We start from the raw sequence: 26,940 nt of genomic DNA on the forward strand, positions 1-26,940 counted from the left end.
ACTCTAGTAGCCAGAGGTATCCTGCCTGGATGCTTCAATAAATTTGTAAAGATTACTGAACCTGTGTGGATGCTGCTGGACTTTGTCTTCTCTGAACTCTGTTTAACGGCTAGTACTGGGATTTTAGCCGTAGCAGCGTGCATCCCCTACGCATAAGACTTGGGTCTATCTGGTGCTGTTGGAACCTCCTCCTGCTTTCCATAATGTTGCTGGTGAGTCTTGCCCGGCACCATTAAAATACCTACAGTGGTTCAAGGATAAAACAGGGCTCGGGAGTGACTGCTGCCTCTACGTCCAACTTTAACCCCTTGCAAAGGGCAAGCTATGACCAATGTAATTTCAATCTTCATATCATAGCCTCCATGTTTGGACTCTACAGGACACACATCACAGCTAGCAATACCTGCTGATCAATGCCTGACTATTGTGCAACCCAGTTCTGCCCACAAATTCTGTGCAAAAGTAGAGATGTGCATTGACCCTGCAAAGAGGTTTTACAGTGTAATGAATACTGATCCTAATCCACACCCTTGGTGAAATAAGTAAACAGAGAGTATTAACACCATGAAACTACGCGGGAGAATATATAAAGGGATTAAAGAGGATTCTGCATGTCAGGGGTAAACGTAATCATTCATATTGATATAAGATACAATGACATGCTGCATTATCAGGTTCTCACAGGGGATTTGGTGCGGCTTCTGATGGGGCCTTGTTTCCCACATCAACCAATCACACAGCAGCATTTGTAAAATTCTGCATAACAATGACCCACAGTCAATTTCAATGCAGAAGTCATGGCTCTGTACATGGAACTCCAAGGATGCGATCAGATCCTGTGCTATGGGATCAGAAAATGCCTTTCCCATATTCAACACTAGAATACAATTCTTGGCTGTAAATTCACAGCTCATTGGCTTATTCATATAACCATGATACTGTCATACGCAAGGGGCCTACTAGATAGGTGTGTGAGTGCTGAGGGGTCTGCATACCTGGATCTTCAATTATTAGGAGCATGGTGGCATCTATGTGACCACTGGTTTATTTATTGCTATGGCTATTGCTATTGAGGGAAAGACACTGTTCACACTGGAAGGAAAGTAGAAAAACACTTATATTAAGCTTTGGCTACAACCAAAAATCACCATGTCACCCTGCAGTGTTAGCTCTGCGTCGCAGCTAACGTTAGTAAATGGGGTCACATTGCAACCCAAATGTGGCTGCAACCACGACCCTACCATTGCAAGAAATGACATGGATTCCTTGAAACTGTTGGGTCATGGTCACAGTCATTTGTAAGTTACAACACGACACCATTCACTGGCTGTGACGCAGAACGAACACTGTAAAGTGACATGGGGATTTTTAGTTGGTGTCCAAATGAAGACTTTGAGCATTTCTTGGCTCCTTTCGGACCAGGGTCCATTGGATTTGGTGGCAGTCATAGTTTGGGTATGCTTATAAATATCCTATCTTATCCTATGTCAGATCCCATTTTAGTCAGGGAGATCTGCTAGCTAGGATCCATTTCACTTTGAATTATTATAAAGACCCTTTTTTTTAATTAATCAGAAACTCCTTTTCTGTTATATTTTTTAGACCCCCAAATACATAGTAGGCACACTCTTCGATATGGTCTAGTCGGTGCATCTTACATTGCTGGTGCTTACCCCAGGCCCTGCTTAGACCTGAGCTCTTGATCCATATTACTTTTCATGCCAATATGTCCAGTAATTTATTCCTATACTGAATATAAATATACATTATTGTGCATTTAGTCAAAGATTGTTGAATTCTTCTACAGCTGGGTGGCCAATGGGCTCGGGAGGTGATGGGGTCCATGTTTTATCATTACCTCTCCAACTCTGTAGCTGTGGCATTGGTTATCGTAGGCTAAGTTAATACCATTCATTATATACTCACCAGAATTCCGGTCTGGATAAGGGGTGGTGTTCTCAAAGAGGTGGTCTTTTGGAGAGGTTTCTTTCTACATACACAATATTTTAACTCCTGCAGGACCAGGTTCCAATACTATAACAGAGCTTAGCCATACAGGGCCCATGTGGCCTAGCAGAGGACAGCTCAACTGAGGATGATTTGCTGCTGGTGTTGTATGCGGTGCGTGGGCCTGAGGGGGGGAGGCTTGGTTTTGCCTCCCTGCCGGGTCAGCTGGTACGATGGTATGGTAGCTGAGTGAGCCTAGGGTCACTTTGGCACTTGTCACAGTAGCCTGGAGGGGTGTAAGACCCACCCCAGACAGTTGGCACCGCAACAGCACAGAAAGGAAGATTAACCCAAGTGTACAGGTGTGTGGGTGCAGGCATGTAAGGAGAGACCAGAGTCCAATGCTTAGAATAAAAATAGAACGGTTTACTTGGAAGAACTTACAGCAATACAATAAAGTACATTAGTAGGAATACAGTTCTGTGCAATGCAAAAAAATTCAATCTTGGGAGTTACATAGGTGCTTGTAGTCGAGGTAGAAACAAGGGGGGAGATTTATCAAAGATGGTGCAAAGTGAAACTGGCTCAGTTGTCCCTAGCAACCAATCAGATTCCACCTTTCATTTCCCAAAGAGTCTGTTGCGGACTACCTGTCCTAGGTGGGCAGTATGAGCCCCAGGCCTAGTTATCTGGGCTAAGCAGACTCCAGAGACTATGACTGCTGAGGTAACTGCCCTGTGCGTTTAGAGAGGTTCCTGGTGTGGACAAGGTGATCCCTGTATGGCTTCTCTTCCTTGGTACTTCCTTAGCACTGCATCTTAGTTGTGTTAAGGCCCTATTCCATGGAATGTTTATCGGTCATATTCGGCCGATAATCGTCCCGTGGAATAGAAGGCAGCGATCAGCCAACATCGTTCATGTCGGCTGATCGTTGCAGTCGTTTGTTTTTCAACATGTTGAAAAACAAATGACTCATACAGCAGCGATCTGCTGCCATCGCTCTGCGGAATAGGAGCGTCGGCAGCAGACGCTGCTATATGCTATGGGCTGCCCGGATGATCTAGCGATCACACCCGGGCAGCCCCTCCCCTGCAGCTCCACGCCCCCCCCCCCCCCCCGCCCGGACTCACCGGCTCACTGCCCACGCGTGGAATAGCGGCAGTGAGCGGGAAACGAGGAGCTGACAGCGCTCGTTTTCTCCTCCAGTCGGCCTGTGGTATAGGGCCTTAAGTCATAAGGAAGATCTGTAGCTTGCTTGGTTGTGTCCCGGTCAGGGGACCTGGCCAAAGCCAGGCCCTGGCTTAACTTCAGCAGAGACTAGTCTGTAGTGCTCCCTCTTACACTGCATACAGACTACAAACTAACTCCTCCTACTAGGAACTAAGTCTTTCCTACAGGGTCCGTCTAACCCTGCCTATGATTGGTGCGGCTGCGTGTGTAGAGAGAAAGAGAGCAGAAGATAGGGTAAAGAAAGGAGGGAAAGCACCACCTGCACCTATGAGTGGGTGAAAAACAACATGTGACGTACAAACAGTTAACCCTTAGTCTCCTTCAGCTGTGCACAGTAAACAACAGACACTCTAGTGACACCTAGTGGGGAAAACACTAACTTACGTGTATACCTAATCCCACTTGTGTGAACACGAGGGAGTTACCTTACTGAGGTGCAATAGAGGTTTAGGGGCCTGTACCAAGTCACTACACTGGGGCCTTTAATTTTTTGGATTCTTTGATACATAACCCATTAAAAAGTCATCACCTATCCACAGGTCATCCACAATAAATTCTTTCTTTATAGGGCTCCTTTACTTTGCAGAGCACTGAGCTCTTTGTATACATGAAACACTATTATATACCAAGTAAAAAAATTTTTCCCACCAGATTTTCCCTTTAAGGCGACATAGAAGACGCACTAGTCATTGTGTCTCTCTTTGCCTGTGTCTCTTGAGCCACCTAACCTTCCCACTCCACAGACTTCTATGGGAAGCTGTAACCTGATCACTCAGTTATCTAAAACCTGTACTTCCTACACAGTAAATGGGAAGGGAGGTGGAAAAAGTAAAGAAGCCTGATAAGTGAGGAGGCCTTTTTTATACAGATATATTACAAAATTTCTTATATTCGTATTTTTTTAAATTGTAGAAAAGTTAAAGGGGTTCTCTAGTGAAATAATTTTCTTTCAAATCAACTGGTGTCATATAGATTTGTAAATAACTTCTATTTAAAAATCTCTTTTAGTACTTATCAGCTGCTGTATGTCCCACAGGAAGCGGTGTATTCTCTCCAGTCTGACACAGTGCTCTCTGCTGCCACCTCTGTCCATGTCAGGAACTGTCCGGAGCAGGAGAGGTTTTTCTATGGGCATTTGCTACTTCTTTGGACAGTTCGTGTCATGGACAGAGGTGGCAGCAGAGAGCACTGGAAAAAATACACCACATCCTGCAAAACATACAGCAGTTCCCCCTTTAAAGTAATACTAGCACCCCACCCCCAACTCTATGTGCGGTGGAGAGTGTCACCTCTCTCCCCTCCCAACTGCTGTGAAGCCCCGCCTAGGTGACAGTATTACTTTAAGCCCTGGTTGATGATATGGCTAATTTAGACTTTGACTGACATTCATCAATACAGCATTTCAGTACAGGCAAAGTCCGTATGTATACTGAGCACAGTCATCGGCTGACCATGTGAGACGAGCCCAGATTACTGACCTGACGTGTATGTTTACTCTGCAAGAAAAAGTACAGAGTGAATTAAAGTAGTTTTCTCTAAAGAACCTTGTGACCATTTTTTCTAAATGGGATTAAAACTAAAAGCAATATGATTCTGACACATGATATCATTTAGATGGGGAAAACATTAGAAGATTCATTAGGAGAAAAAATATGGAGGTCCGGGAACCCAGACAAGTTCTTACAGGTTTGTATCGCCAATAATGGAGGAACACCCTTCAAATTTGCACTCACCCCCTGTTCTTCTTCGAGGAGCCCTGGTGGTCAGCAGATATCACCGGGGAACCTGCTGCTTGTCCTGTAGTGCTGCAAAGAAAACTAAGCATTGTAGGGCAATGGTAAAATCAATGGTAACCTATCAATGAAATCAATGGTAACCTATTCTTTTTTAATAGACATCTAGTAGACATCTCTCTCTCTAGTAGCTGTAGACTCACTAACAGAGTAGATCATAAGAATCCCTTTAAGGGTGGGTTCACGCGTACTGTATTCCCTGCGGATTCCATGCTGCAAGTTACCTTCAATGAGATGGCATACTCGTAGCGGAATTGTCATCCCACTGTGAGTATGTAAATGCCGGCCCCCCTTAACCCGCTGCCACACAGAACATACACTAGCATCTGAGGCTCCCGGTCCCCGTAGGTCCTGCTGAACCAATGAGTGCACGGCCCCACCGCAGTCACTGATTGGCTGGGTGGGACCATGGGCGGATTAACTTTACCATAGGCCCCGGGCTGTTCACCAAGCCTGGGCCCCCCCCACCCCACTGTAACTATGGCAGCACTAGCCTGGCGTTCATAGTACAGGATAGATAATGTCATGATGTCCTGATTTGTGCAAAATTGCCATAAAAAAACTGTGATTTTTTGCAAATCATAGCAGAAGTGTAGCCAGGAGACAGTACACCATTGAAAGTATAAGTCTTTTTGGGTGGTCATGGGCCCCCCAGGAGCTCAGGGCCCCGGGCTGCCGCCCAAAACGCCCCTATTATAATCCACTACTGGGTGGGACCTCCGAGAGCTAGGAGTGTCAGATGAGTGGGGAGCAGGTAAAGTATGTTCTGGGCTACAGCAGGTTAAGGGGGCCGGCATTTACATACTCACAGCGGGATGACAATCCCGCTGTGAGTATGTCATCTCAATGAAGTGACAGGGAAGGTATCCCCTGCAGATACGGTACGTGTGAACCCACCCTAAAGGGCACTTTAGTCTATAAGTCTATGTTCACACACGCCTTTTTTCAGCTGTTTGATGGCCGTCATTTTGAGGCCGGATAATGGCTATTTTATAATGACAGACATAATTTGTGTAATCATGGCTGTCATTATAAGATTATAAGATAATGGACGTTATTTGGCCTCAAAATGACAGCCGCCCTAAAAGTGCATGAACATAGCCTACTATTAGGGCACACATAGAACTGCAGCGTTTCAAAGCGACTGTGACCACAATCTGACGCCCACAAACCGCTTGTACCTTGGGATAGCTGCTTTTAATCCAAGATCTGTCCTGGGGTCCGTTCGGCAGTTGATGCAGTTATTGTCCTAAAAAACAACTTTTACACTTGCAGCACTGTGTCAAATTGGCATGGCCTAAAGTACCCATACCCTAGGATTGTGACACCCCTCCATCCCTCCTCCCTGCCATCTTCATCATTAGGAATGCCCCTAGAACATATTCTCCTATTCATCACCTGTGTGAACACTGCACATGTGCTGGATGGTTAAGGCACCTGTGCAGTGTTCAGACAGGTGATGAATAGGAAAAATCCTGCCCGGGGCATTCCTAGTGATGAGGGCAGGAAGGAGGGACAGTGGGGCACCGCAATTCTAGGGCATGGGTACTCTAGGCCATGCCAATTTGACACAGGGCTGCAGGTTTAAAAGTTGGATTAAAAGCAGCTATCCAACAGTACAAGCAGTTTGGGGGGGTCAGATTGTGGGTACAGAGTCGTTTAAAGAGGTTATTTTTCCAAAGTAGATGGGTGAAACTCAGACGGGTATTTGTGGACATCGCAACAGTGATTTGCTGGGGGTCTGCTCAATGAAAAAGGGAAATTTCAATGTATTTGATTACAAGGGAGACATAGGGGCCTTGTACAGGGGTCAATTATTGGCCAGGAGAGTTGCTAGAAACATTTCTTTGGCTGATAATCACTTTCACTGTATATATACTATGCTGTGTTTGCAGGAGTGAGGAGGAGCAGACTGACAGTTTCCTATTCAAGTCAATAGAAGCTGAGATGCAGTAACCCAGCATGGCCACTATACAATGTATGGAGCTGTCTACCTCTGGCTCCATTCACTGTGTGATATGGGTGCCACAGCTAAGGGAAAGAGCTGATCAGCGGTAGTGACAGGTATTTCACCATTCAGCCTTCAGACTCACGTGTCCTGAGGCCATGAATAAAGTAGTATTGCCAAACCCCTTCAACATATATTGATTTCTTTGCAGTAAAAAGGGCAGAAATTGGCGAATGTATATATGATATGAATATGTGATTTGTGCATTTTATACACATAAGGGGAGATTTATCAAACATGGTGTAAAGTGAAACTGGCTCAGTTGCCCCTAGCAACCAATCAGATTCCGCCTTTCATTTCTCACCGACTCTTTGGAAAATGAAAGGTGGAATCTGATTGGTTGCTAGGGGCAACTGAGCCAGTTTCACTTTACACCATATATAATAAATCTCCCCCAAGTTGTTTCCATGTGTGTTGTGCCATATAGTTGCCAAGGGGCATCACAGTAGGGAAATAGAACCCCTGTTTGCCGTGTTGCTGGGTAGGAAGAAGAGGGGCTAGAATAGGAAGCCCTGTAGCCCACAGAAGCAAGAGAATCACATGTCTGAAGTGTCGAAATGGAGAACTTTGGGTCCACCAGAGGATACCATTCTTGGTGTCTACCCTATAAGTGCCACACTCATCTATGTTAACATACATTAGGTAAAGGTCCTTTTACACAGTGTGATATGGGGCAGTGTACAGCTGCACACAAGTACCGATCGAGTGCTAAACAAGTGTGTACCGGATTCCCAGGATGGTACTGAAGAGCTGCTCATCCTTGGGGGCCCATCGGAGGATTCTCCAATCTTCTGGTGGGCCAGTCTGACACTGCATTTCTGTCACACAGTGAAGGTATATGTTTATATACCTTCAAAAAGATATGTCCACATATACTGCAGTGTGCTGTTTAGTTTAATGGACTTAACATAGCCTACTAGTGACTTGGTTTGGTCACTGGATTTGAAAGCCAACAGTTGGAGAAACTTGACCAACAACTAATATATGTAATGTTGGCCAACAACTAATATATGTAATGTTAGCCAACAACTAATATATGTAATGTTGGCCAACAACTAATATATGTAATGTTGACCAACAACTAATATATGTAATGTTAGCCAACAACTAATATATGTAATGTTAGCCAACAACTAATATATGTAATGTTGGCCAACAACTAATATATGTAATGTTGACCAACAACTAATATATGTAATGTTAGCCAACAACTAATATATGTAATGTTGGCCAACAACTAATATATGTAATGTTGGCCAACAATTAATATATGTAGTCTTATATGGTACCCCCGAAAGAAGAGGTTAGAAAACCATCTCTGCAGCAGTTGATCAGACAAGGTTATAAGGGGGGGGGGGGGGAGTTTGTTCTGCAAGCATCCATATTCATACTCTTGTTATTTTAGTTGCATTGCATTTTTTGTAAAATTTTGTAAATTTTGCAAATTAACCTGATTTACAATGGTTTTATTGCAATGGAAAGACGTTTGAATGGACGTCTGCGGATTTTACTTTTCCTGTATAAGTACCCTGGTTGAGTGTAGGTGGGCACCTGCTGTGCGGCTGAGCTCCGGGACGCTAGCCAAGCAGCAGGTCCCCACTGGGACTGAGTAGTGTAAGGAATTTACTTTTGAAAGACTGATGGCTAAGCTGGAGGGGGGGGGGGGGGGGGCGGCGGCGGCGGGTATCTGTAGGTGGGGCTCAGCCTAGTTTTTTTCAGTAGTCAAAGCCGATGGATTTGGTTATGCAAATCAAGAAGATGGGGGTAGGAAGGCCTCCACTGGGAAGAGTGAGATGCAGCATTAGGGATCATTCCCACTTTCTGCAGTTATGGACAATGTACTACAGAACAGACTTCAGAGCTCCTGGCATCATCATTCAAAGTTTAAATCTTTGTGTTACTGTACTGACACAGCCGCGAGATGTGTCAGTACAGTAGTGCAAAAATTTTAATTGTTTCAGAGCTTAATTCCTGTAGTTCTGAGTTCCGGTCTGTAGCACATTTTCCGTGCATGGACCGCAATAGTGGAACATTTGACTGCCCTCTTAAAGTGGTTGTTAAGGATTGTAAAAGCCTCCAGAAACAGCACCACACCTGCCCACTGGTTGTGTTTGGTATTGCATTAAAACTTCATAATAGTGCTGCAATTTCTTACACAACCTAAGGACAGGTGTGGCACTGTTTTGGAACGAAAACAGCCTGTCAAACCCTTTTAACACTTGCATACTGGTCAAGATCATACTACTTGCTGTATGGCGTCATGATGCTCGGTCACATAAGGGTTCGGGAGGAGCGACTTGTCAGAGGAGAGCAGTTGGGGAAAGACAAGTCAATCTCTGTTTGGTTTTCCTTTCAGATCCCTAATCTCATTAGCAGATTCCTGAGGCTGCGGACGGCTTGCAGGCAGCACTTATTTTAACCCTATGCTGTCCAGCGCTGTTCGACAACGAGGACAGATAGTCTGTATACCTAATTTATTATCATAGCGATGCAAAGTCTATCAGTCCATAGTGAACTGGTCTCATCGATCTTTACACTACACTATTACCCATGTCTCCTGCATGGATAAGTCAATTTTGGACTCTGTTTACTTAAAGGGGTGCTCCGGTGGATGGAAAAAATTTAGATCAAGTGACTGAGAAAGGTGGTCAGAAAGTTACACAAATTTGTAAATTACTTCCATTTAAAATTCTCAAATCCTCCAGTACTTATCAGCTGCTGTATGTCCTACAGGAAGTGGTGTTTTATTTCCAGTCTGACACAGTGCTCTCTGCTGCCACCTCTGTCCATGTCAGGAACTGTCCAGGGCAATAGAGGTTTTCTATGGGAATTTGCTACTGCTCAGGAGGTGGCAGCAGAGAGCACTGTGTCAGACTGGAAAGAATACACCACTTCCTGCAGGACATACAGCAGCTGATAAGTACTGGAAGACTTAAGATTTTTTAAATAAAAGGGATTTACATATCTGTTTAACTTTCTGACACCAGAGTACCCCTTAGATCTCTTAAACCTCTGTATGACATCAAGCATCCCATTGATAAAATGAAATAATATACTGGTTTGATGGAGACCAATATGACTCTCTTCCTTCAAGCGAATGGCGGCTCATGGGTATGCCAAGCATAACATTCACTATTTTTCCATTGCAGAGGAATAACGACACTGACGTCATATCCAGGACAAAAGTCACTTTTATTAGGCAATGCAAACACAAGGCTAAATCTTGTCAGTGATATGAGGTTGTTTACAAATGGACAATCCTTATGGAGGAAGGGAGAGAAGAGCAGCTACAAACCTTTTGGGCACGGCTTATCTTGGGAAGAACAAAAGAACTTCAAGAGAATGGGGGAGATTTATCAAACATGGTCCAAAGTGAAACTGGCTCAGTTGCCCCTAGCAACCAATCAGATTCCACCTTTCATTTTCCAAAGAGTCTGTGAGGAATGAAAGGTGGAATCTGATTGGTTGCTAGGGGCAACTGAGCCAGTTTCACTTTACACCATGTTTGATAAATCTCCCCCTATGTGTCATCAGAAAATGACTTATTCTTTGAATAATGTTTTTCTTGTTAAACATATTTTTTTTTTAGAATTTTGTTTTTTGTTTTTTGAAATTTTTTAATTTTTCTATCTATATTATAAAATAATCCTGACTTCTAGCAGCATATTCACCACTAGGGCTAAAACTAAGCAGAGACTTCCTGTTGTGTTTGTGGTGATAAGAGGAGGCTGCAATAAAGTGATCTGTACAGCATTGCAGCGGCATGTGACACCAGGAGATAGAGGAGACAATAGCAGCTCCCTTTGGAATGACTTCCTCAGAGGTCACAGAGAGCGCTCAGTAATATTTCACAATCATCTCAAGGGGACAGACTGTCTATTGTCATCTATGCCCATGAGTCTTGCCGTAAAGCATGTCACTTAATGCTGTTAAAAACAGCCCAGGCAAGATGGAAGCCCCCATAACAATGTACAAAAAGGGAAATAAAAAAAATTCCAGTAAGAAAATAGAAACAGATTAGAATAAAAGAACAACTTTTAGTATCTGACTCTAATCAGTAAAAATAGGTGACACATTCCCTTTAATGGTGCAGCATAGGGTATTACTAAACAATATAATGTAGAGTCTTGTGTATATCTATTTTAGTTGAGGTGGTATACATGGAGTGTCCGCCATCTTTACTCCCTTTTGCCCTCTGATATGACTCCCTACATTTCCCATGATGCCTCTGGCTTTGCAGAGATAGAGGCTCAATCTAATCACTGTAATTGTATCTGCAGTAAGTAATAGATTAGTAACATAGAACATCTGTCCCCTAAGGGCTTGTTCACATCACTAGATGCCTCTCCATTAGGTTAAATACGGATGTCAATGTATACGTGTGTGTATTGGCACAGGCCCAGTTGACTTTAATAGTCAAAATATTAGTCAGCTAGTGACTAACTTCAGGTCATTTGCTGCACATATACATTTACTCTGTGGACACAATAGGATAGTGTGTTACACTTCGGAGCTGCCAGGAGGGCTCTAATGGGAGATGATGTAACCCTGTAAGGCTCAGGAAGTCAGTAACAGGAGAGACCGACATACGCTCAACACATTAGAACATCATACCTCCCAACCGTCCCGGATCCGGCGGGACAGTCCCGGTTTTGGGGTGATGTCCCGCTGTCCCGGTATGGCCCCCATGTGTCCCGCTGTCCCCCACCCCGGCCGGGCCCCCTAATACGCACCTGCAGCTGCAGCTGCCGGGTGCAGACTGGGGCCCTTTCACTGTGAGGGCTACTAATGAGCGCTCACAGTGACACCTACTGGCTGGGTGTTTGCTCCTGACGCCGCTCCCACTCCCGCGAAGGAAATGCACAGGCTTCTGGGGCATGCTTCCTGTTCCAGACCCACAGCGCCCGCACTCCTCTCCTGCTTGGCCCAGATGATGTCACGTCTGGAGCCAAGAAGGAGAGAAGAGTGCAGGTGCCGCGGGGGTACTAAGGGGCATACTAAGGGGGTACTAAAGGGCATACTAAGGAGGTACTAAAGAGCATACTAAGGGGCTACTAAGGGGCATATTAAGGAGGTACTAAGGGGCATACTAAGGGGGTACTAAAGGGCATACTAAAGGGGTACTAAGGGGCATACTAAAGGGGTACTAAAGGGCATACTAAGGGGGTACTAAGGGGCATATTAAGGAGGTACTAAGGGGCATACTAAGGGGATACTAAGAAGCATACTATATACCATGTGGGGGCTAAAAAGGAGTGATTATATCATGTTGGGGTTACAAAAGGGGCTATACTATATGCTTTTTGGGGGCTCCTGCACAGGAATGGGGCCTATACTATATAGGGGCTGCTACGGGGGAGGGCTATACTATATGGGGACTGCTGCACAGGGGGAGGGGAAAGATGGCAAGAAACACAAAACTGAACCAGAGAAGACGTCCCCCGTGAGTTACCAAATACCTGCAATAAAATCACCTATAAGGTCTGCAGGTGTACAGCCTAATCTACCGCTATATGGTTAGTGCTGAGGGAGAGTACTGCTCTTTGTATAGTGGATGTTATGTAGTAATGATATGGGGGGATAAGTCACTATGTGGTGAAGATGTGGTGATAATATTTGTTTCTTATGTAATGGTAATAGGTGATGCGGTTATGAGGGGCGTGAATATAGGGGCGTGGCACATTGCCGTGACGGTCCCTCTTTCCTCCCAGCAAAAGTTGGGAGGTATGGAACATGTCATTTACTGGTTGTCAGTCTAGGAATCACATGACCCACATGTAGTGTTATAGCTGAGCTGGGAGGAAACAGATGACACCACATGAATACTGGCGACCATTCTGCATTATGCAGTGCTTCCTTAAAATCTTACGTACCAGCTGCTGTATGTTCTGCAGAAAGTAGTGTCAAACATTCTAGTCAAACATGGTGCTCCCTCCTGGCACCTCTGTATGTGACAGGAACTATCCAGTAGAGGTTTTCTATGGGGAATTTTAGATCAACTGGTGTGAGAAAGTTATACAAATTTGTAAATTACTTTTATTTAAAAAAATCTCAAGTCTTGCAGTACTTATCAGCTGCTGTATGTTCTACAGTAAGTGGTGTATTCTTTCCAGTGTGACACAGCGCTCTCTGCTACCACTTCTGTTCATGTCAGGAACTGTCCAGAGCAGGAGAGGTTTTCTATGGGAATTTGCTACTACTCTGAACAGTTCCTGACATGGACAGAGGTGGCAGCAGAGAGCACTGTGTCAGACTGGAAAAAATACATCATTTCCTGTAGGACATACAGCAGCTGATAAGTACTGCAAGAATTGAGATTTTTTAATAAAAATTAGATAGATACAAATGTTATTTTTCATGCATTATCAATAGGAAGAAGTGCAATTGATGATGTACAGGTCGATTGCCCCTCATTTCAGATTGGCCCATAATTCATGGTAAAGAACCACGCGAACAATAGCTAGATTCATCCTGGTTGGCTGCTGGCAGAAATCCCCCATTGACACAGGGATATGTGCTGCCAATGAAGAATGATTCCAGATGATCAGTCCAAGAATGAATATTTCTGGTTTGTCAGCTAATCACTGGGTCTCCTACAAGAAGCAAGTAGTGCCTATATTCTATAGAGTCTACATTACATTTCAATGGGAAAACCGAGCAGCACAGATCTGTTTGTAGGTCCCCTACCAGGTGCCAGTGGTGTTCGTCTTATGATGGATTTGGCATACCGGTAGTAGTGTGGTTTCAGGTATAAGAAGACACAAGGCAGATATGAATCAAAGGTGGTTCTGCTGCTGGGGATCCCAGCAATCAGTTTAAGGGCCCTATTACACGGGATGATTATCGTGCGAAAAATCGTTAAATAGTTCGAATTTAAACAATAATCGTTCTGTGTAATTGCAGGCAACGATCGAAAAATGGTACGTATGTCGTGGATTGTTGATTTAGATCTGAACCTAAAATTATCGTTAATCGTTCGCTAATCGTTCGCTGTAATTCCACTTTCGTTCGCTCAAGTTCCGCATTTTTTCACTGATCGTTCAGTGTAATTGCAGATTGTTCATTGTTTGTCTGGGATCAGAAGGAATAAACGATCGTAGTAACGATTGTAACTAACGATTACCGTTCTGTGTAATATGGTGAACTATTTCAGGTTAACGATAAACAATCTCGTTTGTGATCGTTGATCGTTAGTCATTAATCGTTAAAAAACGCTCAGTGTAATAGGACCCTTAGGCTATGCTCACACTACGTATGAGAACGGCCGGGTCACGGAACGGCCGGTCTCTGAAAAGACCATCCCGGCCGGTACTTAGCGCCACTTAGTTCTGATGCGGGCGCATCACAGCTGGAATTCCCTCAGCCTGCAGCACAACGTAAGTACCGCAATAATCGCGGCCGTTGCAACAACGTCTGTGATTACCGCAGAACTTACATTGTCTGAACATAGCCCTAGGCTGTATGTTCACACGCTGTAAAATAACGGCCACCATTTTAATTTAAAATAATGGCCATTGTTTTCAGTATTCAATGATTTCTATTGAAGTCTATGGAAACATTGGTCGCTGGTTGACAAAATGTATAAAACAACAATGTGTCATTAACTTGCGTCCGTTATTGAGCAAACAGCGGACGTTATTTTCCATGGTTCATACATTTGATTTTTTTTTTTTCCACTGTCTTTTCAATTAAATTCAATGGACCTTTTAAAATTAACCGCACCCAAAAGGGCAGTCATCAACCTGAACTAAAATAATGTACCAACGGACATCATTGTAATGACGGCCGCCAAAGTGTGTTAAACAGCGGCCGTTATTTAAAGGGGATACCCAGCGAAAATTTTATTCCTTCAAACCATTTGGTGTGAGAAAGTGCCAGAGATTTGTAATTTACTTCTATTAAAAAAATCTCAAGTCTTCCAGTACTTATCAGCTGCTGTATGTCATAGACATAGACAAATTACAAATCTCTGTCACTTTCTGACCCCAGTTTTAAAAGAAAATTTTAAAACATATGAATGTTCGCCCACACTATAGGAGTATCAGAAGAGGCAGATGTTAGTTGAATGTAGCCATTCATTTATTTTATGAAGTTGGACTTTAAAGGGGCACTCCAGTAAAAAAAATTTCAACTGGTGTCAGAAAATTATATAGGTTTTTATTTTACTTCTATTTTAAAATCTCAAGTCTTCCAGTACTTATTAGCTGCTGTTTGTCCTGCAGGAAGTGGTGTATTCTTTCCAGTCTGACACTGTGCTCTCTGCTGCCACCTCTGTCCATGTCAGCAACTGTCCAGAGCAGTAGAGGTTTTCTATGGGGATTTGCTACAGCTCTGGACAGAGGTGCCGGCAGAGAGCACTGTGTCAGACTGGAAAGAATAAACCACTTCCTGTTGGACATACAGCAGCTGATAAGTACTGGAAGGCTTGAGGATTTTTAAATAGAAGTAAATTGCAAATCTATATAAGTTCCTGACACGGGTTGATTTGAAAGAAATCCCCCCCCCCCCTGCAGAATACCTCTTTAAATCCTTACACCATCACATCACCTTAGTATATTCTATTAGGGCATTTTACAACAAAGCTCTTTAACCAATGCGACCTTCTTAAAAGGAACCAATCAGGACGAATTAGGGTTCTGAGTTACAATAATGATGTTCTAAAGAATGCTGCAGCTCCTCAAATATGTGAGTTTTATTGTAAATTAGCGCTAACTAGTCATGTGAGCGGCGTCTCTCCCTCAACTAGTCACAGCTCCTAGGCTGTAATCACTCCCCTCTGCGCTGTGATCCCGTCTCTCTAGCAAGTTTGCAATTAGCATTCTTTTTTTGTTGTTGTTATCATGCTGTAAAACAAAGCTGTACTTACCAGAAATCCAGGTCCAGGCTCCTGCAGGCAGATTTTTTGACTTTTGCTGGTGGAAAAAAAGAGACTAAACACAGGAATTCAGGCCAGTGCAGAGAGTCACGTCTCAATGTGTCCATCAATCACATGACTGCCTTCTCCCTGTGAGCGCTCAGATGGCCTGGGATACACAGGACTTCCTGTTTTCTCTCTGTTTCCTGTTTTTTTGAAAAAAAAAAAAAGAGTCAGAAAACAGGAAGTGCCGTGTTTTCCATGATAACTAAAAAATAAATAATGAGTGTAATATGCAAACTTGCTTTATATCTCCTGCTGATTTAGATTTTTAAAGTTATAACGACAGGGACAGTTTAAAGGCGGGGTTACAGCGCAGAGGGGAGTGATTACAGCACAGGAGCCGTGACTACTTCTGGGACAGACGCCGCCCACATGACTACTTAGCACTGATTTGCATACAGTGTGGGAAGCAATAAAACTACATTTTTGGGAAGATGGAGGCAACGGTAAACTAGCAGTTAATATGATAGGAAACCTCATGATCTGTTCCCTTTAAAAGATAAGTCTGGCCATGTGAAAATATTTAAAGCCGGCACGGGGTAAAATAATATACAATCATTACTCACCTCTGCCGATCCCTATCCAGCACCGGCTCACTGGATCTTCTTTGCCATCAACAACAAGACCCGGTTGATGGGCTGCCCACTCAGCCAATCAGTGACTTGGACGGGAACTCCATTTCCCCTCGATTCGTGACCACATCGCAACTCTGGGTAAAATGTCTTCCGGCAGGGGTCCCGGAATGGTTGACGTGTCACTACGGGGGGTACATAGAGAGGTAATAGATGATTGTTATGTTACCCCCTACCGGCTGTCAGTTTTTCCCCTAATGGCGAGATTTCTCCTTTAAAGGAAATCTGCCAAGTCAGCACCAATGCAATGTGTAGTCAACCATGTGGTCCCCATAGATAGAGCTCCCCTTTAATTTAGCCCATACAGAGAAAGTGTCATGTTCGGTTATATTCTTCCTGCACTATGGGCTGCGTACACTACTAGCAGCGCCTGGATGCCAGAAAGGGTTACTGGTATGATATTAGCCGGACGTTGGGTGGTGAAGGTGATTCTATGAAGGCCATGGAAGTTCTTATCAGTACTGGGGGCTGCACTCCTCTATCTGAAATGTCTGCGAGGTCAGCCTGTGACGGGAGCAATGAGAGATAAATTATGGGCACGCTGTGCTGATCATGGCTGGCTATGGCCGTCTAGATTGCAAGCTCTGCTGCGCAGGGACAAGGATCCTCTGTGTTTGTTGATGTAATTATTGAGCAATGACTCCTGCATTGTCTGAACCGCCCTGTCGAGTGTTTGTACAGCTCTGCTCTGTGTGTGTTGGCCTGTGACTGGGAAGTGGTGTTTGTATAGAGAGACCGTGTGTACCGAAGTAGTGGTATGGTGGTCTGGAGGAGGAGCATACATATAGTTAGGATGCCCATATAGGCAGGGGCATAACTAGAAATGGCTGGGCCCCATAGCAAACCTTTGATTGGGGCCCCCCCTACCCCAAATCCACCCCCACCCCTGACCAACCACTACGCCATCAACACACCCAGATCTACACAGGTTCTGTACTCCATATAAATTACAGTGCAGTTACATCAGGTGACTCACAGGGGACGTCTTCTCTGATCGGAGTTCTTCCCTTTTCATCATCTTCTCCATCTGTCCTGGGCCGTAATGAGAACTTCTCGGAGCCACGAATCCACAGAATCTGCCAGACAGACATATTAGGCTCCTCACACTGACACCATCCTCATCTGTATACAAACTGCACATCTGTAATGGCCCCTTTGTACCCTCTTTCAGTGAGTAGCCCTGACTCCTTGTATAGGAACATATATATATATCCCTTATAGTATATGCCCCCCTCTGTGTAGACAGCTTATAGATTGCCCCTTGTTCAGTGCTCCGTATAGATGGCCCCATGTGCATCACCTATATCAGGGGTAGGGAACCTCGACTCTCCAGCTGTTGCAAAACTACAACTCCCATCATGCCTGGACAGCTAAAGCTGTAGTTTTGCAACAGATGGAGAGCCGAGATTACTTCTGTGTAGTCCTCTTAGAGATGACCCTGTATGTTGTCCACTCCCCCATATAGCCCCCTTATGTTGTCCAGCCCCCATAAAGCCCCCTTATGATGTCCAGCCCCCCCCCCCCTGTATAGCTCCCAGTGTTGTCCATCCCCATCCCACATAGCCCCCAGTATTATGCATCCCCAGCCCCCACATAGCCCCCAGTATTGTGCATCCCCAGCCCCCAGTATTGTGCATCCCCAGCCCCCAGTATTGTGCATCCCCAGCCCCCACATAGCCCCCAGTATTGTGCATCCCCAGCCCCCACATAGCCCCCAGTATTGTGCATCCCCAGCCCCCACATAGCCCCCAGTATTGTGCATCCCCAGCCCCCACATAGCCCCCAGTATTGTGCATCCCATTCCCCACTTAGCGCCCAGTATTGTGCATACCCAGCCCCCACATAGCCCCCAGTATTGTGCATCCCCAGCCCCCACATAGCCCCCAGTATTGTGCATCCCCAGCCCCCACATAGCCCCCAGTATTGTGCATCCCCTTCCCCACATAGCCCCCAGTATTGTGCATCCCCTTCCCCACATAGCCCCCAGTATTGTGCCTCCCCTTCCCCACATAGCCCCCAGTATTGTGCATCCCCTTCCCCACATAGCCCCCCGTATTGTGCATCCCCTTCCCCACATAGCCCCCAGTATTGTCCATCCCCAGCCCCCACATAGCCCCCAGTATTGTCCATCCCCAGCCCCCACATAGCCCCCAGTATTGTGCATCCCCTTCCCCACATAGCCCCCAGTATTGTGCATCCCCTTCCCCACATAGCCCCCAGTATTGTGCATCCCCAGCCCCCACATAGCCCCCAGTATTGTGCATCCCCAGCCCCCACATAGCCCCCAGTATTGTGCATCCCCAGCCCCCATATAGCCCCCAGTATTGTGCATCCCCAGCCCCCACATAGCCCCCAGTATTGTGCATCCCCTTTCCCACATAGCCCCCAGTATTGTGCATCCCCAGCCCCCACATAGCCCCCAGTATTGTGCATCCCCTTTCCCACATAGCCCCCAGTATTGTGCATCCCCAGTCCCCACATAGCCCCCAGTATTGTGCATCCCCAGCCCCCATATAGCCCCCAGTGTTGTGCATCCTCAGCCCCCATATAGCCCCCAGTATTGTGCATCCTCAGCCCCCAGTATTGTGCACCCCTAGTCCCCACATAGCCCCCAGTATTGTGCATCCCCTTCCCCACATAGCCCTCAGTATTGTGCATCCCCTTCCCCATATAGCCCCCAGTATTGTGCATCCCCAGCCCCCACATAGCTCCCAGTATTGTGCATCCCCTTCCCCATATAGCCCCCAGTATTGTGCATCCCCTTCCCCATATAGCCCCCAGTATTGTGCATCCCCAGCCCCCACATAGCCCTCAGTATTGTGCATCCCCTTCCCCATATAGCCCCCAGTATTGTGCATCCCCAGCCCCCACATAGCTCCCAGTATTGTGCATCCCCTTTCCCACATAGCCCCCAGTATTGTGCATCCCCAGCCCCCACATAGCCCCCAGTATTGTGCATCCCCTTTCCCACATAGCCCCCAGTATTGTGCATCCCCAGCCCCCACATAGCCCCCAGTATTGTGCATCCCCTTCCCCACATAGCCCCCAGTATTGTGCATCTCCTTCCCCACATAGCCCCCAGTATTGTGCATCTCCTTACCCACATAGCCCCCAGTATTGTGCACCCCTAGTCCCCACATAGCCCCCAGTATTGTGCATCCCCAGCCCCCATATAGCCCCCAGTGTTGTGCATCCTCAGCCCCCATATAGCCCCCAGTATTGTGCATCCTCAGCCCCCACATAGCCCCCAGTATTGTGCACCCCTAGTCCCCACATAGCCCCCAGTATTGTGCATCCCCTTCCCCACATAGCCCCCAGTATTGTGCATCCCCTTCCCCACATAGCCCCCAGTATTGTGCATCCCCAGCCCCCATATAGCCCCCAGTATTGTGCATCCTCAGCCCCCATATAGCCCCCAGTATTGTGCATCCTCAGCCCCCATATAGCCCCCAGTATTGTGCATCCTCAGCCCCCATATAGCCCCCAGTATTGTGCATCCTCAGCCCCCATATAGCCCCCAGTGTTCCCCTCTGATAAAAATAAACAAAATACAACTCACCTAACCACACGCTCCCCCGTCGGTCGCCGGTCTCCTCTTCTCTCTTCCTCCGACCAATAAGCCGCTCCCTGCTGAAGTCCCAGGCAGCGCCATCACTGAGCTCAGGCTGCGCCCCGGTGGCTGGGACTTCCTGTACAGGGAACGCAAACCGGAAGTCCCAGCCGCCGCGGCGCTCAATGATGGCGCTGCCCGGGACTTCGGCAGGGAGCTGCACATCGGGCGGGGGCCGGACGGAAACTCTTGTGATCGCAAGCAAAACGCTGCTTGCGGTCACAAGAGTGATTGACAGAGCGGGAAGCCTATGGTTTCTCGCGCTGTCAATCACGACACTTAACACCCGGGAGGCCCGCTCGGCCCCCGGGTGCTTCAGACAGTCAGCTCTGGGGGGCCCAGGCCACGGGCCCCCTGGTGCCAGGGGCCCCGTAGCGGCCGCTACGGCTGCTACGGCGGTAGGTCCGCCCCTGCATATAGGTATCAATCTATTCAATGCATATATAGAGGGAGTATCGTATGTCCCATACATTTGCTAGAACTCGAGGTGACCATTATAAAGGCTATTAAAGGGGTACCTTGGAGAATTTTAGGCTGGGTTCACACTGCGTTTTTTTTATCCGTTTTTGCAAAAAAATGGATTGAAAACAGATGCATTTTTGTGCATCCATTTTGATCCGTTTTTCCATTGACTTCCATTTAAAAAATAAATAATAAAAAAAACAAAAACGGTTCAAAACTCTGGAGTCAGAAAGTTAGACAAATTTGTTAATGACTTTCATTTAAAAATCTTAAAGGGGTAGTGCGGCGCTAAGCAATTATTCACAAAATAACACACATTGCAAAGTTATACAACTTTGTAATGTATGTTATGTATGTGAGTGGCCCCCTGCCCCTAATTTTCTAACGCAGCACTACCCCTTTAAATCTTAAAGTACTTATCAGCTGATGTATGCCCTGCAGGAAGTGGTGTATTCTTTCCAGTATGACACAGTGCTCTCTGCTGCCACCTCTGTCCTTGTCAGGAACTGTCCAGTGCAGTAGCAAATCCCCATAGAAAACCTCTCCTGCTCAGGACAGTTTCTGATATGGACAGAGGTGGCAGCAGAGAGCACTGTGTCAGACTGGAAAGAATACACCACTTCTTGCAGGACATACAGCAGCTGATAAGTACTGGAAGACTGGAGATTTTTTTTTTTTTTTAATAGAAGTAAATGACAAATCTGAGACCAGCAGCATGCACTCTGCCCCTCCATCTCCACTCTAAACTGCTATACTGAGTCCGTGGAGTTACAGCGAAAGTCTATGGAACGTCCAGCAATTCTGTACACTGGAAGTCTCATAGGCTTCCATTATAGACCGCTCTCATGTTTAGAGTGGAGATGAGGAGTGTGCAAAGTCTGTTTAAATGATAGTTACACTTTAAAAAACATCAAGCCAAATGATAGTTTAACATCTTATAGTTTTGATTTGTCAAGGTCTTATGGTGCGTTTACACAGACAGATTTATCTGACAGATTTTGGAAGCCAAAGTCAGCACTGGAGAGGAAAAATCTCAGTCTTTCCTTTATGACCTGCTCCCTGTTTATAGTTTGTTCCTGGCTTTGGCTTCCAAAATCTGTCAGATAAATCTCTCTGTGTAAACGCACCATTAGTGCCGAGACCCCCAATAATCGCTAGAACAAGCTGAGAAAAGCAGTCTCCGTTATAGCACGGAGGAGTGACAGCTTTCTGCACTTCATGAGCTCAGAGACGCCTCTTTGACTCCTTGTACTATAGAATAAAGGCATTTTTCTATGATCTGAAAGCACAGATGGATATGTGAAACGTGTCATGTGTCTCCTTGACCTAACAGCTATCTAGCAGCGTGAGTCATTAGTAATGTGAATTGCAGCTGACAGATTCACTTTAAGGGTACAAACCCACACACCGTATACACAGCAGATACGCAACAAATACGCAGCAAATACGCAGCAGATTTGTTGGTACAGATTTGATGCTGTGTTCAGTTATTTAGATATAATCTGCTGCGTTTTTGCTGCGTATTTGCTGCGTGTTTGCTGCGTATTTGCTGCGTATCGCAGCAGTAAATACGCTGCTTATACGGCGTGTGGGTTTATACCCTAAAGGGAATCTGTCAGCTCCTGGGCCCTACCTAAGGTGCTGACAGTGTGCTGTAGCTGGCAGCCCCCAGTGAGCATGGTGCCTTTTTGGTAATTTTCCGTGCAGCGGATTATGTACAATCTTATGTCACAGAACTGTTGTTCGTGCCACACTTGTCATGCATCCTCCTCCCTCTTCATGAATAATCAATGCTGCCCGGCCTCCTGCTCGCTCAGCTGTTAGATTGCAGATCAGTCCTCTGTAGGCAGTCTGAAAGAAACACTCAGGTATAATTGAATCTCTTCTCCCTAATGTGTTGGATCTGTGGTCTAGGGGTAACTCATCTGTCTAGAGACCTGCCAGCAGTTCATTCTCTGGTTTGAATTCCCTGATGGAAATTAGAGGTTTTTTTTCTCATTATTGTATCATTTTTAAGGCTATGTTCACACACAGTATTTTTGCTCAGTATTTTGCAACCAAAACCAGGAGTGGATTGAGAACACAGGCTATATTCTCACACTGTTGAAATTGAGCGGATGGCCGTTATTTAATGGCAAATATTGGACGTTGTTTTAAAACAACAGTAATTATTTGCTATTAAATGGCAGCCATCCACTCAATTTCAACAGTGTGTGAACAGAGCCTTTCTGTGTTTTCAATCCACTTCTGGTTTTGGTTGCAAAATACTGACCAAAACACTGAGCAAAAATACTGTGTGTGAACATAACCTTAAAAATGATACAATAATGAGAAAGAAAAAAAAAAGACATTGATTTCATTTCCATCAGGGGATTTGAACCAGAAAATGAACTGCTGGCAGGTCTCTAGACAGGTGAGTTACCCCTAGACCACAGCTCCAACACATTAGGGAGAAGAGATTCAATTATACCTGAGTGTTTCTAATCTGCAATCTGACAGCTGAGCGAGCAGGAGGCCGGGCAGCATTGATTATTCATGAAGAGGGAGGAGGATGCATGTCAAGTGTGGCACGAACAACAGTTCTGTGACATAAGATTGGACATAATCCGCTGCACGGAAAATTACCAAAAAAGCAACATGCTCACTGGGGGCTGCAAGCTACAGCACACTGTCAGCACCTTAGGTAGGGCCCAGGAGCTGACAGATTCCCTTTAAGAGAACGGTGAAGCAGTTGTCATACACATAAGAGGTTTATTTAAAATGGCAGGCATTAATTGTCTGGCTTCAGAAGAGATTAGCAGATCACTGCGATTAAATCATCCATTTCCCTGCAGCGCCACCACAGGAGACAATAAAATATTACACACAGTTCCCATTCCAGGTTGGGGCAATGTTGATTCTCCAGGGCAAGAGATGTTCTGTGTGGCTACTCTCAGTCTTAAAAATAACGCTTGTAAATGGAGGCTTCACTATGGAAACACTAATTTTCTAATCCAGACAATCCCTTTAAGAATGGGACAATATCTTAATGACCAAAGGGACAGGGGAATCACTTGACAAAGTCTACATTACCCATCAACTATACACATATACTGGATATTTGGTGAGAGTGTGTCGGGAGCCGCAGTTTGTTTTGTTGCGCTTCAGTATTTCCCGTCCTATGTGATTACATAGCCGGGCCTGGATGAGTATATCTGTAATTAGGAACATGCAAGCAGATAATAAGAAGGACAAGAAAGCGCTTTGTGCCATAGACAAGGACCCACTGTTCCCTTCAATGAGAAGGTTAATGTAAAACCCGTTTACTTATAAAATGGGTACAAAAAAAAAATGCATAGAAGGCCTTTAAGAGGTTGTTTGCAATTACAATAAAAAAGTCTAAGAGCTGGGCCTCTATGGGCTATGGCTGTATCCATGCGTCCAAGACTCCCCAGGGCGGCATCCAACTTCCGCAACTGCAGGGAATTAAATGGCGAGCTTTTGGGTTCAGAGAATGCTGCCAACCTGAACAGTTTAACAGCTCAGCTCAACACTACTCCCCTATTCTTATTTATAGTAAAATACACTTCCATAATTCGACTTCTGAGCTCAGTGGCCATGTTTTTTCTTATTAATTTCTGTATCTGTAAATTTATTTTTATATCATTTAAAAGAGGGAAAAGGCATCTCTTCAGGGAGGCAGTGCAATGTGTACCTCCATTATATACAGGGAGAGGCAGGGAGGCAGTGCTATCTGTGCCTACATTATATACAGGGAGAGGCAGTGCTATGTGTTTCTACATTATATACAGGGAGAGGCAAGGAGGCAGTGCTATCTGTGCCTACATTATATACAGGGAGAGGCAGGGAGGTAGTGCTATCTGTGGCTACATTATATACAGGGAGAGACAAGGAGGCAGTGCTATCTGTGCCTTCATTATATACAGGGAGAGGCAGGGAGGCAGTGCTATCTGTGCCTACATTATATACAGGGAGAGGCAGGGAGGCAGTGCTATCTGTGCCTACATTATATACAGGGAGAGGCAGTGCAATCTGTGCCTACATTATATACAGGGAGGGGCAGGGAGGCAGTGCTATTGGTGCCTACATTATATACAGGTAGAGGCAGGGAGGCAGTGCTATCTGTGCCTACATTATATACCGGGAGAGGCAGGGAGGCAGTGCTATTGGTGCCTACATTATTTACAGGGAGGCAGTGCTATCTGTGCCTACATTACATACAGGAAGAGGCAGGGAGGCAGTGCTATCTGTGCCTACATTATATACAGGGAGAGGCAGGGAGGCAGTACTATCTATGCCTACATTATATACAGGGAGAGGCAGTACTATCTATGCCTACATTATATACAGGGAGAGGCAGGGAGGCAGTGCTATTTGTGCCTGCATTATATACAGGGAGAGGCAAGGAGGCAGTGCTATCTATGCCTACATTATATACAGGGAGAGGCAGGGAGGCAGTACTATCTATGCCTACATTATATACAGGGAGAGGCAGGGAGGCAGTGCTATTGGTGCCTATATCATTTACAGAGAGAGACAGAAAGGTAGTAGTATCTAGTAGTGACCACATCCCACGGAGAGGATAATCCACTTATTGTCTCATTGGTTGTTGCTATACAACAGGGATGAGGAACCTGTGGCCCTCCAGCTGTTGCAAAACTACAATTCCCATCATGCCTGGACAGCCAAAGAGAATGCTTGTAGTTTTGCAACAGCTGGAGGGCCGAAGGTTACCCATCCCTGCTATACAATGTCCTTCCTCTATTATAAGTGCAAAGAATACAATAGAGAAGAATGTAAACGCTGATAATATCACATTACATGATATATGAATTAAAGGGACAGAACTGAAGATAACATAACTGAAGATGAATTGTCAGCTATCTTGTAAAAAAATATATTTTCTCTGTCTCTCTAGATCAGGAGGCGCAGACCCACCCCGGCCACCCTCTTCCGTGTATCAGATGCACAGTCTCCAGGTAAGGTGGCCTGAATAATAGATAAACCATTCCCCAATAGATCTACAGAGTCCACAATCTGACATGCTCTTCATGCTACATCGTTCAGGTCATTGGCTGCTAATGTCAGCACCATACACATCCTTGTGTTCTCAGTGAGGCAAGGGAAGTAAGCCGCTGCCGGACACTTATAGTGACAACTTATCTCTCTTCAGAACAAGAGGATTAGGTGTTAAAATTCACAGATTCTTGTTTCTCTTCAGGTCGCCTTTAGGCCGGGGTCCAATACTGTGAGACACTGGCTGTTCTGTGACCCGGCCGTGTGACCCATGCCGGTGCGGCAGTACCAGCCAGATGAACTTCAATTCTATTGAATTGGGATGTAGGCGCATCTGTGTGCGCCCGCATCCCAGTTCATCATAGCACACAATGGAAAGTGCGGCCAGAGCTGCACTCTCCATTGTGTGAACAGTCAGTGGTGTGCGGCTGCTATTCAATGAATAGCGGCCTCACAACTCTGACATGTCAGTTTTTACTACACCAGGAAACCTACGCCAGCTCAGAGCTGGAGTAGGTTTCCTGACTATTTTATTGCGAACAAATTGATGAATTGACTGAGTCCGCGCCGCCCGTTCCGCCCCCTCCACATCCACCTGGCGTACCGAACGGAAAATGGGCAGATGCGAATATTTATTCGCAAAATGGCCATTTGCGAATAAATTTATCCGCATCTGGCCATTTTCCGCCAAAAAATATGCATTTTTTCATTGATAAATGTCCCCCTATGTGTATACACTCCAGTCAGGATTCCTTCTGACTGCAGTGCATTGTGAAGTTTTTATTAATCATGGCCGTTGTTACAAAAGCCGCAATTAATAGAAATTTGACATTGTGTGAACTTAGCCTCAGTCTGTAATGATATGTGTATGGTATCGTTGGCCTTGCACTACTTTTATTATATGTTTAGACACTTTTACGCCTCGCTCGACAAGGCAGCGCAGTTTTGCCGGAAACTGTTGTGGACTGAGGGAGCCATAAAGCGGCAAAAAATTCCTCCCTCAATACACATGAATGGCTTGGTCTAAGGATCCTTTTACGCACATGAATATCTGACCAATTTATCAGACTGATTTTGTAAAAGGACCCTAAGGTTTATGAGGGAGATTTATCAAACAAGGTGTAAAGTGAAACAGGCTCAGTTGCTCCTAGCAACCAATCAGATTCCTCCTTTCATTCCTCACAGATGCTTTGAAAAATGAAAGCTGGAATCTGATTGGTTGCTAGGGGCAACTGAGGCAGTTTCACTTTATACCATGTTTGATAAATCTCCCCCTATATGTTCTAAATGGAGAGAGAAAGAGCTGCCCACTAAAGAGAGGGGTC

General features: G+C 45.4%; 1 protein-coding gene across 2 annotated transcripts in view; it reads left to right on the forward strand.

The window, feature by feature from the left end:
* PPP1R1B (protein phosphatase 1 regulatory inhibitor subunit 1B) overlaps window positions 1–26,940 on the forward strand; it is a 47,498-nt gene that overhangs the window by 6,760 nt on the left and 13,798 nt on the right. For both annotated transcript variants that reach the window (XM_069953185.1, XM_069953184.1), the window contains exon 2: window positions 25,518–25,578. In XM_069953185.1, the coding sequence (XP_069809286.1) occupies window positions 25,518–25,578 (61 nt within the window). The remainder of the gene's footprint in view (window positions 1–25,517; window positions 25,579–26,940) is intronic.

The sequence above is a fragment of the Dendropsophus ebraccatus genome, chromosome 14 (genome assembly GCF_027789765.1).
Source record: "Dendropsophus ebraccatus isolate aDenEbr1 chromosome 14, aDenEbr1.pat, whole genome shotgun sequence".
NCBI lineage: Eukaryota > Metazoa > Chordata > Amphibia > Anura > Hylidae > Dendropsophus > Dendropsophus ebraccatus.